Source organism: Nuphar pumila, chromosome 2, assembly GCF_984573655.1.
Source record: "Nuphar pumila chromosome 2, dmNupPumi1.hap1.1, whole genome shotgun sequence".
In the NCBI taxonomy this organism is placed as follows: domain Eukaryota; kingdom Viridiplantae; phylum Streptophyta; class Magnoliopsida; order Nymphaeales; family Nymphaeaceae; genus Nuphar; species Nuphar pumila.
Genome location: NC_143250.1, coordinates 9227165 through 9241659, shown reverse-complemented (window position 1 = coordinate 9241659; position 14495 = coordinate 9227165). Strand labels below are relative to the sequence as shown.

The 14495-nt window shown below is 36.7% G+C and overlaps 1 protein-coding gene across 2 annotated transcripts in view; it reads left to right on the top strand.

The window, feature by feature from the left end:
* The first annotated feature begins 1125 nt into the window (after nucleotides 1–1125).
* The window catches only part of LOC149844687 (pre-mRNA cleavage factor Im 25 kDa subunit 1-like), a 29671-nt gene continuing 16301 nt past the window's right edge, over nucleotides 1126–14495 (top strand). For both annotated transcript variants that reach the window (XM_089997302.1, XM_089997300.1), the window contains exons 1-2: nucleotides 1126–1313; nucleotides 1677–1722. In XM_089997302.1, the coding sequence (XP_089853428.1) occupies nucleotides 1195–1313; nucleotides 1677–1722 (165 nt within the window). In that variant the 5' untranslated portion in view covers nucleotides 1126–1194. The remainder of the gene's footprint in view (nucleotides 1314–1676; nucleotides 1723–14495) is intronic.

The window sequence follows — 14495 nt, the reverse complement described above, 5'->3', positions numbered from 1 at the left end:
CTCCTCGCAGAGGTTGTAGCCAAATTGGAGAGAGTGATGGATTTAGCGCTGCCCAACTCCATCCAGTTTCCAGTATTTGAAATATCCATCCCAAACAAGAGAGGGTGTCGGGATTCTACAAATCCCATCTAATGCCAAGCTCCCACCAGAGGTAATATATTTTGCAAAAACCTCAACTCACATCACAAAGATGTCCCCAGAAAAAAAGACCAATTATATCTTGTCCTAAATGGCCATGTGTGTGTGCATCACCAACATAACAAAAGATCTACGAATTTAGCTGAGATGCGGAGAGGGTGTAAAAGAGAGAGAGAGAGAGAGAGTGGCAGGATGACGCTTCTTACATGGTGCAGGCAAGGATGATGAGGTAAATGATAATATAGTTGCGGATATATCTCTTCACAATCTCTTGAATCCTCAATCTAGCTTGGGAGGAGCTGGAGGGCAGCGAGTACGATTGTGAAGGGCCAGCACCCGACTCGAAGAATTCAGCAGTCCAAGGTGCCGCAGGACTGGTGAGGTCATGTCATCTTGTGTTTGGACGCATGTTCAAAACCCAATGGTATTATTGTATAACTGGTAGGGGTCTGCCTAACCCCAGCTGCCTTTAAAAAAAGTACAATGTACTGATATTTTTCCAAGACTTTTTCAAGATTTTTTAAATATATTGCAAGAATTTCCATTGTGAAAAAAACGCTAACGAGATATGTGACCATGGTTAAAAAAGTAATTAGTTTGCCGTCCGTTGTACCAAAACCGGCCAAACCGACAAACGAGCATGCAGCCGTTGTCCATAACGCGTGTACTCGAACACGATGAAACAGACAATAAAACCAAGGAAACCATACGTGCTTCATAGATTCATCTTAAAAAAAAACATTTGAAATTGACCCCTTTACTCCAAAAAAGAAAAATCAAAAGTGAAAATACTCTCTTGGTAAAACTGACAGAAAGTTACTGCAGAACTTAACTCGGATTTAACATTTCGTCACAACATCATTACCCGTCAAAGGAAAACCACTGGACCATCCAAACTACCAACGGCTTCGGGTCTCACACCGTATACTTACGTTAAAATGATTCTTTTTTTGTGATAGAGTTCACTACATGCCCCCCAACCTTTCCTCTCCCCTCAATTAACTATTTGGACATCTACTTTTTGCATAGTACTCTGAAGAGAGAGAGAGAGAGAGAATGGATTCTGGGCTTGTTGTTGACGTCTATCCCCTGTCTTCTTACTCCTTTGGCTCCAAGGAAGCTAAAGCAGAGAAGGATGAGTTCTTATCAGATAGAATCCTCAGGATGAAATCCAAGTAAGGTCATCGATGTGGTCTCTTTCAATGGTTATGAACTGTTATCTTTTTTTTTAATCATATATTTATTATGCCTTCTTGTAGTGATTCCTATTCAATTCCTTCTTGTTACTCTTTGTTTTTGAATGATCTCAAATACCCATATGTCACCATTGCAAATATCTTGATTCTATGCATGATTCTGGGTGTATTGTGTTTCTAGCTTGTGATTTTAACAGCGTGGTTTGTTGCCGTCTTTATGCAATTGTGCTCCTTTGATCGTATCCCAACTTAAGTTGATGCTTATGTGATTCCCGGCCTGCGGGGACGCGATCTGTTTCGCTTGCGTCGAGCTAATCGGTTTTCCTTGTACTTGTGTATCAGTTTTATGAGAGAAGGCATAAGGAGGTGTGTGGAAGGAATTGTTCTGGTTAGTGATTGTTAGCTCGATGAGTTCTTCATTTCTGTTTGCCATATTTCTTTTTACTTTATGACTTATTTCCAGTTTGGTAAGTTTGACTTTAGTATCTTTAAGCAGGCTGCTTTCTTCATAAATACATCCATATTTGTTTTTTGTTGCTTGAGATGCCTGCAATTTCCCATCCCACTTCTTTTTATTGCTTGGAATGTGCACAATAGGTGTTTTCCCTTTGGATCTGAGATCATAGTTGCACAAATTCTGGTTCCTGTTTTGTTTTTAGGTTGCACAACTTCTGGAATATGGCGACTAATCTGAAAGGACAGCTATTTGGAAGAAATACAAGTATATAATTAAATTGATGTGCTGAAGCCGACCTCAAGTAGTTTTGATAAGACTTCATCATGATGATGAATTAAATCGTAATCCTGACTGCAACTAATTAAGGAGTAACCATTATCCCTGTAGACGGTATATAGAAGAAATAAATAATATTTAAAAAATGGTAAAGAACCACAGCAACATCACACAATTTTTATAGAGGAAGCATATATTCTGCATATCTACGTTGTTTGCGAACTTGGGACTTTCATGGAAGCAGCTTTGGTGGTTGTTCATGGTTTCAGATGATTTTAACGAATATTATGTCTAGTCATACACATTGTCTAAGTACAGTTCTGAAGATAGTAGGATAAGGAATTGTGTAATGTTTTCTCTTAGATTGGAACAGCTCCTAATTGGTTAATGAGACATAGGAGAATAAAAAAAATCACCTTTGGTTTGGTATGAAATGATTATCATGCTAAAATCTATCAAAGAAAGCTTTTTTTTTTCATAACAGAGCTGGGGGAATTAAGGCCCCCTCCTTTTACAACGGTTACACAACCACCTACATAGCAATGGGTATCGAACTTGAGATGTCCCATTACATGGTGACATGCACTAACTGCTCCTACCAAACAAGTGGAGCCCCAAAAAACAGCATTTTAGTTATGTTCTTCCACACTGCTGAACGTGCCATGCTGTTCCATTCATCAACTTTACTGCAATTTGGCAAAAAAAAATCTGAGAAAGTGGATATTGATGCACATGCTTTGGTGGATTAGAAGTGAGATCATGGTTTGCATGGAAGAAAAACTTTGCATGTGCATAATCATTTATGATGTGTCTTATCAGCATGAATTATGTTCAAGTTTATCATGAAAACAAGTTGGTCCCATAGCAGATTACATGTTTTGTCACTGTGGGGTTAAGTTTTTGGTTGTGCAATTGTAATTTATTAGGATTCAAACCAAGGGGAACATATCAATGTTGCATTTGAAAAATTAAAGATGACATACTTAAAGCATACAGAGATGATGTTGAGATAGAGATGAATAAAATTTCAGTATGGAAGTGGAATTTCCCTAGTAAGTTGAAATTGGTTCGCTTACATGAATGAAAATGAATATGGTCTTATCACTCTCAAATATCTTACTCTACCTTGTGAACAACCAAATTCTTGCATATAAAAAATGATGAAGCATTTGAGATAATAGTGATAAATGTATTATCTTGCCAAAGGTTAGTGTATTTTAATAAATATATTCCATATTAAACTCTTGTTTGTGTAAATTCTTCTTTGTTTGACTCGCAGTGACTACTCATTGCTTGTCTCTGATGATGTTATTTAGTGTATTCCTTTTGTTTGCCAAAAATAAATACTTTATGACTTCTACCAAATAATTTTCCATATTTCAAAGCTACAATGTTTCTTGTAAATTGGAAAATCTTGTATGAAGAGTCTACAACTATGCTACATGGATACTCTAAGTTATTGCTTCAAAGAAAACAGTGGAGAGGAGAGAAAATGTGAGATGCCTCTATATGCATGCCATAAAATGGAATAGGTCTTCCTTCAAAATCAATTGTCACTCTCTAATCAGACAAGCAAAAAGTGGATTCCTCTGATGGTTGTTGCCATGTATAGAACAATACCCTCAGTCAAGTAAGAGTAAATATGTTGTTTATGTTGGGGCTATTTAGGTTGGCTTGTGACCAGCATAGGGTGGTGTTAGGCAGTTTAAAGTTAGGTTAAATCAAGCTAGATGCAACTGGAAGAATATTCTAGCGTACTTGGTGAGCCAACTCACGAATTGGTGACTAGGGGAGCTTTGGTATTTTCTCTTAAGGTCATCAGACAGGGAGCACTGGTTTTGGATGTGTATGACAGCATAATGTATTTTACGTAGCTTTTGAATTTTAGAATTGAGGACAAATTTGGTCTAATCTGGTTATTGAAGACTTTTCTATAATTATAACTTATTTCCTCAGATTAACAATATAAATTTCAAAAGTCAAAATTCCATCAAACAGCAGTGGTGAGAGAGGGAGAGAGCATTACAAGAGCAATTAATGTAATTTTTAACATATATGGTTTTGAAATCTGAAATAAAATATATTGTAGATATCATTTATGTTTTTCAGTCTGGGGGGATTCAGACCAATCAATGGCTTGAAATAAAGCTTAGTTGATGGATTGCTAATATGTTGGCTTTGTAATTCATACCAGCTGCATGTGGTAGGTTTGTGTGTCTGTATAGATTGTTGGATATAAAGATAGTGCTCTATAGAGTATAGACTCACAAAGGCATAGGATGCAGGTCATTATATTGATTAGAAAGTCTTGCAGCTACGCCAAAGTCGGTCATTGTATCAGGTTCAACACCATACCAACGGGGGGCTCCGCTTGTCTGGCAGGAGTTAGTGCACGTCGCCTTGCGTTGGGACGTTGCAAGTTTGAATCCCAATGGTATGGCTGTAAAAGTATCTTCAACAAGATACTAATAGCAATATTACAATATTCTTGGAAACAAATGCGTACACATACGCACAACAAGAACACTTGAAACACTTGTGCATAAAAAGTACAACACAAACTCACAAATGCGCAAAAGCATACCCAAGAGTCATAAGATTGAAAAGGTGCTTGGGCTATAATTCCAAAAGCATAAGAATACACAAGGGGAGAGCCACTTTAAATAGAGGAGGTGGAGTCCTTGGAGAGGCTCCACCTCTAACCGTTGGAGCCCCTCCAACGGTCACAAATGTGACCGTTGGAAGGGGCCCAACGACTAGATGGTGGGCCCCTACAAGGTACTTTTTACCTTTTACAAAAAGAACAAAAAATAAATAATAAAAATAAAAATAAAAAGAATTACAAAACATATTTCGAAAAGAATATGTCTAAAAAGACTAAACTACCCCTACGGCTAAACAATTAGAAATATATATTTTATATATATAATAAGTAGATACATATACATATATATTAATATATGTATATGTATTACCTTATATATATAAAATATATATATATAACATTACATGATTGATTACATAATTTAACACCCCCCCTCAAACTTAGGGCAGTATGACTGAGAGTTTGCTAAGAAGGAAGTTGAAGCGCGGAGCACACAAAGCTTTGGTGAAGAAATCCGCCAGCTGATATTCTGACGTAACATATGGAAGGTCAATGACTCCTTTGAGGTACGCCTCACGAACATAGTGACAATCCATCTCTATGTGTTTGGTCCGCTCATGAAAGGTGTGATTCTTAGCAATATAAATTGCACTTTTGTTGTCACAACATAGCTTGGTAGGTCATTCGATTGTGATCCCCATATCTTCCAACAACTGATGAATCCATACAATTTTCATTGTGGTAGTTGCCATGGCACGATATTCGGCTTCAGTTGATAATAGAGACATTTTTTGCTGCTTCTTGCATCTCCATGAAATTAGTGAATCTCCTAAAAACACACAAAAACTAGTGGTGAAGTGACAGTTATTTGGGTCACCTCCCCAATCAGAGTCAGTATAAGCAATTAACTTTAAGTCAGACGAAGAGGATATAAAAACTCTCTTGTTTAGAAGTACCCTTAATGTATCTTACGACTCGTAAGATAGCACTCATATGGACAGATGTTGGTGCATGCTGAAACTGACTTGCAGTATACACTGCATGAGAGATATTTGGTCTGGTAATACTCAGATACATCAATGATCCTACAAGCTGTCTGTAGGGAGTAGGATCCGAAAGAGGAATACCATCATCAATCTTCATTTTAGTTCCCACTATGGCAGGAGTTTTACAAACCTTTTCATCTGTAATACCTGACTTGTCAATGATCTCAGAAGCAAGCTTAGTTTGAGATAAAAAATACCCTCTATGAGAGTATGCTACTTCAATTCCCAAAAAATAAGTTAGAAAACCCAAGTTAGACATTCTAAATTTATCTTTTAAAATTGATTTTATACCCTTAACCCCATTAGAATCACTTTCGATGATGAGCATATCATCCACATACAACAACAAAATCATAATCCCTGCATTGGATTTTCTAACAAACAAAGCAGTATCAGTAAAGCAAGAAGAAAAAACATTTTCCAACATTACTGAGTTAAACCTATCGTACTAAGCCTTAAGAGCTTGTTTTAGGCCATAGAGCGCTTTCGTAAGACGAAGCACTTTTCCTTTGGGAGTCTCTATTCCAGGTGGAGCATCCATATAAACTTCCTCATTCAAATCATCATTCAGAAAGGCATTCTTAACATCCATTTGATAGATGTTCCAATTGTTAATTGATGCAACAGTGATGAGACATCGAACAATGACCATTCAAGCTACAGGTGCAAAAGTTTCTTCATAGTCAATCCTATACTCTTGACTATAACACTTGGCAACCAATCCAGACTTATATCCCTCAAAAGATTCATCGCTCTTAGTTTTAACTTTAAAAACCCATCTACACCCTATTGTTTTCTTACCCTTAGGAAGAACTTGAAATTCCCATGTCTTAGCTTTTTTTAGAGCTCCGAGTTCATTTTCCATCGCAACTATCCATTCAGGACTTTTACTAGCTTCCGCAAAGTTTCTAGGTTCTACGTAGAAGTGAATGGCACTAAAACATCTCTATATCTAGGTGAAAAAGAATCATATGATATGAACCTAGAGGGAGCTTTTTTGTGTCTTTCGGTTCTACGAAGATTTTCCTCACCTTGAGGAATAGTCTAACTATCATCATATCTTTCAAGAGCACTTCTAAAAGTGCTCATATCTCTATGAGTATAGGTGATGGGATCTCTAGATGGCCCTTCATCAATAGGTTGGTGAGAGGAGTAAAGCGAAGAAATGATTTTCTCAATATCAATATCACTTGAGTCATTCTGATTTGACTCATCATCACTAGAATCATCACCTTTGGCTAATAGTTCAAACAAAAAAGAATAATCAACATTTTCATTATGTAATTCTGGACTTTCAAAACCACTAAGATTTTCCAAAAAATTCACATTTCTGGAAACATAAAGTTTGTCATTTTTAATGTCATAACATCGAAAACCCTTATGGGTTTCGGAATAACCAAGAAAGGCACACGAAATGGCCTTTGGGGAAAGCTTTTCATTTTTATATGTAAGGACAAAGCACTTACATCCAAACACCCTTAACCTGCTATAATCAGGTTCTTTTTCATGCAACTTTTCAAAAGGAGAAATTTTACTCAAATTCTTCGATGGAAGTCTGTTTATGAGATATACCGAGGTAAGGGCGGCTTCAGCCCATAGTTTCTTTGGAATGTTTTGTGAAATGAGCAAGGTTCTAGTTTTTTTAATAATATGCCTATGCTTCCGTTCGACTAACCCATTTTGTTGTGGGGTTTTAAGCAAGATTTTTGAAGGATAATACCATAACTTTCAATGTAACTCTTGAATTCATTTGAAAGGTATTCACCACCAGAGTCAGACCTAAGAATTTTTAAACATTGAAAAAACTTCATGTTTATGTTTAAGAAAGTATATCCAACAAAACCTAGTGTAATCATCCACGAAGATAACATAATACGAGAATCCTCCTTTAGATATCACAGGAGCAGGTCCCCATACATCGGAATAAACAATTTCAAAAGGCTTTGTTGAAAACATGGATCTTTGAGAAAAAGTTAGATTTTTCATTTTCCCAAGAATACAATCATTACAAACAAAATCTCATTTACAAAGATGTTTAATAAAAGGCAAATAAGAGATTTTAACAATGTTGGGATGTCCCAGTCTTTTATGTCATACATGAATATCTTTGTTTTGAACAACATTACAAAATTGATTCTTGGGAACTTGAAGAAAGTCAATGTAGTAGAGTTCGCCTCTCCTAGAGCCTTCCCCAATCAATCTCCCGGACTGGCGATCCTGAATCCAACATTTATCAGAAGTGAATTTTACATCGCAACCATGATCCGAGAGTTGAGAGACCGAAAGTAAATTTAAATTTAATTTTGGTATAAGACGAATTTTAGGGATAAAAAAATCTTGTTTTTCAAAATTTCTTATTCCTTTTATTTCAAGAGGTGTTTCATCCACCGTTGAGACAAAAGATGGAAGAGGATTTTTAGAAAATTCAGAAAGGGAGCAAACACTTGGAGTCATATAAAAAGATGCGCCGGAATCTAAAAGCCAAGATATCTTACCGGAAGGTGAAGAGGTAGACATAGCAGCTCTGAAAGTTCCTCCCTTGAGAAGAGGTTGCAAAGGTTCTACAATTTGATGAAGAGAGAGAGACCCATTTGACGATGATGGACGTTCCTCTTGTTGAGATGTCATGGCCATAGCAAGTATTTTCTTTCATTTTGGGCATATAGGTTTAATGTGCCCCGGTTCTTACAAAAATAACATGTAAGCTTGCTATAGTCCTTCTTTACACCTTGACCAATTGAATTTTGATTCTTAAAGTGAGGAGGCTTATAAGTTTTCAAATTGCTCCCCGGTCTTGATACGGCATTAGCGCCTTCATTTTCTTCATTACTTGAAGTAGCAAGAACACTTGAATTGTTTTTGCTAAAGTTCATACGAGTTTTCTCCCCACTTAGCTTTGTAATGACATCTTCAAGAGAGGGGGAAACGAAGGAGGAAAGGAGAGAGGACCGAATTTGCTCGAACTCGGGTCTAAGACCATTCAAAAAATTAAAAAAATGGTCCTCTTCCAATTGTTTGTATCTAAGCTCAATAGCTTCTTCACTCCACTTAGGCTCAAGCATTGCGAGTTCATCCCATATGGACGACAATTCCACAAAGTATTCTCTTATGGACATCTGATTTTGTTGAAGGGTCAAAGCCCTTTTTTGGAGATAATACTTATGTGACAAGTCTTTTGACGTGTACATTTTTTGTAGATAATGCCAAGCTTCTGATGCTTTCTTGAATTTAATAATGTTGGCATTTATCTTTGTTTCAACCGATGAAAACATCTAAGAAAGAATCTTGAAATTTTTCATTTCTCATTCTTCATGTTTCTTGGAGTATTCCTCAAGAGCTTTGTTCCTGTCTTCTCCTTCGAGAATTTTGATTTTGCCTTTCTCTACCAAAGTAATCCTTGGTTCGGGTTTCGGTATAGAACCAAGAACGTATCCCCAAAGACCCTTACCTTTTATTTGAGCTTCCATGTTCCCGGCCCAAACATGATAGTTTGAGCCATTCAATTTGAAGCCAAGAGAGAAATGGGAGTCTTTTTCGCCCATTAGAGAGGATAGAAGTTGAAAAATAATGCGTACTTCAAGAAACTTTCACGCCTTCCTTAACAAAAGAGACTCAAAATATTGCCCGAAGAAGGTTATCCACTTCAAATGCCAATAGCTTGAAGGCACGTTTTTCAAGGCACTTGAAAAATAAATAGAAGCACGAACCTCCTTCAACCAAGCTTTGATACCATGTAAAAGTATCTTCAACAAGATACTAATAGCAATATTACAATATTCTTGGAAACAAATGTGTACACATACGCACAACAAGAACACTTGAAACACTTGTGCATAAAGAGCACAACACAAACTCACTAATGCGCAAAAGCATACCTAAGAGTCATAAGATTGAAAAGGTGCTTGGGCTATAATCCCAAAAGCATAAGAATACACAAGGGGAGAACCACTTTAAATAGAGGAGGTGGAGTCCTTGGAGAGGCTCCACCTCTAGCCGTTGGAGCCCCTCCAACGGTCACAAATGTGACCGTTGGAAGGGGCCCAACGACTAGATGGTGGGCCCCTCCTATGAAGAATCCTTGCAAACAATCAAGTTTTCAAATAACTTATACTTCAAATACCCAATACACAAAATAAATGCACAGTGTTTATAAGCTTTACACCAAATAAAGTGCAATAAATGCACAGTGTTTATAAGTTTAAGGAGACAACTCCTTACTCTAATACATACCTACAATGGGATCACATAGCCCTTATTTATAAGCAAGCTTAAGAGACGTTGGGCTAACCCAACGTCTATATTTTTAAAACTGTGTACACAATAAAATGGCTGACTGTTATACACTCAGCCACTGACTGTGTACAAAAACATTATATAAAAAAACAAAAATAAGAAATGAAAAAAATTACAAAAATAAAAAGGAGGAATTACAATCATATTCAAAAACATGAATATGTGTAAAATGTAGAAATGACTAAAATACCCCTACAGCCAATACAATAAAGAAATATATATTTTATATATACGAGTAGATGAATACATATACATATATGATATATATATATATATATGTATATGTATCTTCTTTTATATATATGAAATATATATATATATGTATCTTCTTTTATATATAAAAAATATATAGAGAAAATACATTTTCTTATAAATTACAATTTAACACCCCCCCTCAAACTTAGGGCAAGATGACCGAAAGTTTGCCAAGGAGGAAATTGAACCGCGGAGCACACAAAGCTTTGGTAAAGAAATCTGCCAACTGATATTCTGAAGTTACATATGAAAGATCTATAACTCCTTTCAGATACGCTTCCCGAACATAGTGACAGTCTATCTCAATGTGTTTAGTCCGCTCATGAAAAGTATGATTTTTGGCAATGTATATTGCACTCTTGTTATCACAACATAGCTTGGTGGGCCCTTCTATTGAGATCCCCATGTAATGAAAAGAGGCGGAAGCACCAATAGAGCAAATGTCACTCTTAAAGAGTGACCACTAAAGCCAAGAACACAATCACCAAATGTGCACACACAAAAACTCTCAAATATGGAAATGACTTAAAGTCATAAGTTGGATATTGAAGAAGAGAAGAGAGAGGGGTATAAAACCCATACATAAGAAGGAGAACACCTCCTCTATTTATAGAGGAGGGAGGCTCTAAGGAAGAGACTACAAGGGGGCTCCCTTGTAGTCGTTGGGAGCTCCAACGGTCAGAAATATGACCGTTGGGGCCCCAACGACTACAAGAGTGGGGCCCCTTGTGGTCATCCTAAAAGGAAAAAAATAAAAAGATAAAAAGTAAAAAGCAAAAAGGAAAAAGGGAAAAAAGATAAAAAAGAAAAAGAAAAGTACATTGACAGAATTACAATAATACCCCTATCGGGTATTTCAATAAAATAGAATATGTATATATATACATATATGTATACATATACTTGTATATATACGAATGTATATATATAAGTATATGTATGTATATATATATATATATATATTTTAACACGCCCCCTCAAACTTTACGGGGAGAAGACCGAAAGTTTGCTAAGGAGAAACATGAATCGTGGAGTTGGGAGTGCCTTGGTGAAGAAGTCCGCTAGTTGATGCTCTGAAGTAACATATGGTAATGAGATAGTCCCTCTGAGGTATTCGTCTCGAACATAATGGCAGTCCATTTCAATATGCTTGGTCCGCTCATGAAAGGTGTGATTACTAGCAATGTAAATCGCACTTTTGTTGTCACAGCAGAGCTTGGTGAGAGTAGAAATGGGGACGCCCATGTCAGCAAGGAGACTTCTGAGCCATACGATTTCCATAGTTGTCATTGCCATGGCCCGATATTCAGCTTCAGTGGATGACAGTGAAACCTTCTGCTGCTTCTTGCATCTCCACGAAATGAGGGATTCACCTAAAAAAATACACAGACCCGTTATTGAGATACGATCATTGGGATTTCCTCCCCAGTCAGCATCAGTAAAAGCAGTTAAGTCAAGAGAGGAGGAAGAGGATAAGAAGAGTCCTTTGGATATAGTATTTTTGATATATCTGACAATTCTCAATACGGCTGCCATATGAACCGAAGTAGGTGCATGCTGAAACTGGCTTACTGCATGAACCGCATGAGCAATATCTGGACGTGTGATGGATAGATAGGTGAGAGATCCGATTAATTGACGGTAGGGGGTTGCATCCTCAAGAAGAACACCATCTTCAAGTCTCAGTTTTGCATTAATGACTTCAGGAGTCTCAACTTTCTTTTCATCAGATATTCCTGATTTGGCACAAATTTCTGCAGCTAATTTCATCTGAGATAAGATGTATCCTCGCGGGGAATAAGCCACTTCAATCCCTAAAAAATATCTCAAATAACCAAGGTCAGACATATCAAAAGTTTCTTTTAACATGGACTTTACATTATTTACTCCCTTTTTGTCATTCCCAGTAATGATCATATCATCAACATACAACAGAAGCATAATAATGGAGTCACCTGTCCTTTTAACAAAAAGAGCAGTGTCAGTATAACAAGAAGAAAAACCTAAATTTATTAATACATTACTAAACCTATCATACCAAGCTTTAGGGGCTTGCTTAAGACCATATAAGGCCTTTTTTAATTTCAAGATTTTTCCATTTAAATCCATACCCGGAGGCGGTTCCATATACACTTCTTCATTTAAACTACCATTCAAAAAGGCATTTTTGACATCTAGTTGAAAGATTGGCCATTTTTTAACTGCGGCTATAGCAATAAGAGCTCGAACACTAGTCATTTGAGCAACGGGGGCAAAAGTTTCATCATAATCTACCCCATACTCTTGGGCATATCCCTTGGCTACCAACCTAGCCTTATATCTTTCCAAAGAACCATCACTCTTAGTTTTTACTTTAAAAACCCATCTACATCCAATGGGTTTCTTGCCATTGGGAGGATCAATGATTTCCCAAGTTTGTGCCTTTTTAAGAGCATTAAGTTCAAGTTGCATAGCATCATTCCAATGAGCATATTGCTTAGCATCATTGTAATGAGATGGTTCATGAAAAGAGTGAAGGGCAAGTAGACATGCTCGAAAATTAGGCGAAAAAGAGTCATAAGAAACAAATCTATTTGGTATTTTAGAAATCCGATTTGACCTTCTTTGAGAAGTCTCTTCGATGGACTCATTTTGGGAAAATCTTTCAAGGGCACAAGGAGGATTCCTTTCATTCCTTCTAGAGTAGACTTGTATTGGTCTTGAAACATTTTCTTCTAGGTTTTGATCATCGCTTGGATGTTCAACAAGATCTTCACTAAGAGATTCATTAGAATCAATATGATCATCTTTAGGCAATAAGTCAAATAAGAATGAATAATCAATATTTTCATTTGGTTGGTGCGAAAAACCACTTTCCTCTTCAAGAAATGTGACATCTTTAGAGATATAAAGCTTGTTTTTAAGTATGTCAAAACATCGATATCCTTTTTGTTTTTCGCCATATCCCAAAAAAATGCATTCAATAGCCCTAGGGGAAAGTTTATCATTCTTGTGGGTTAAAACAAAACATTTACATCCAAAAATTCTTAGTCTTTTATAATCGGGAGACATATTGTAAAGTTTTTCAAATGTAGAAAGATTTTTCAAAGAGGACGAAGGAGTTCTATTGATAAGATATGAAGAGGTTAGAACCGCTTCGGCCCAAAAAGATTTTGGAATGTTTTTTGAGATTAACAATGTTCTTGTAGTCTCTATTATGTGCCTATGCTTTCTTTCCGCAAGGCCATTTTGTTGCGGAGTGTTGGGGCAAGAACGTTGGTGACAAATTCCATTTTATTTCAAATAGGTTTGAAAATCATTGGACATATATTCGCCTCCCGAATCGGATCTAAGAATAGATAGAGTTCCCAAAAATTGGTTTTTGACCATTGCATGAAATTCTTTAAAGAAGGAAAAAACTTCGGATTTACGACTTAGGAAGTAAATCCATGTGAATCGAGTAAAATCATCAATAAATACAACGTAATACGAAAAACCACCTTTAGACAAAATAGGGGAAGGTCCCCACACATCGGAATGGATAAGTTCAAATGGCCGAGTGGTAAAGTAACTTCTTTGTGGAAATGGAATAGCTTTAGATTTCCCAAAAATGCAATCTTTACAAGGCATGTGATTGTCTTTACAAGTATTGTTCAAAAACGGAAAAAGAGACATTTTTACAAAATTTGGATGGCCAAGTCTCTCATGCCATATTCCAATACTTTTGTCTTTTACAAGATTGCACGATGGCTTAGATGGAAGAGTCAAAAAATCCATGAAATAGAGGTCACCCCTTCTATGCCCTTGCCCAATCAGCTTCCCTGACTGGAGATCCTGCACGGTGCAATCCTTGGGTGAGAAAGAGACTTGGCATCCATGATCGGTAATTTGAGATACGGAAAAAAGGTTTAAATTTATTTTAGGAACGATTCTTACTTTAGGAACAAAAAAATTCTTAAAATTAAGAGATCCAATACTTTCAATTTTTAATGATGTACCATCGGCCGTTGAAACACAAGAAGATATAGGTTCTGAAAAAATATTTGAAAGAGAATTTTTATGAGATGTCATATGAAAAGAAGCACCGGAGTCTAGTATCCACATACCTCGAGGAGATGAAGAGTAGGCAATGGCAGCCCCGGATGTTGAAGGAGAAGCCTTGAGTAGATGTTGGAGAACTTCAGAGATGTGATTTAGAGTTTCTTTGATATCTCCTTCTTTGGTGCTTTCTTCCTTCTTTGGAGAATCTT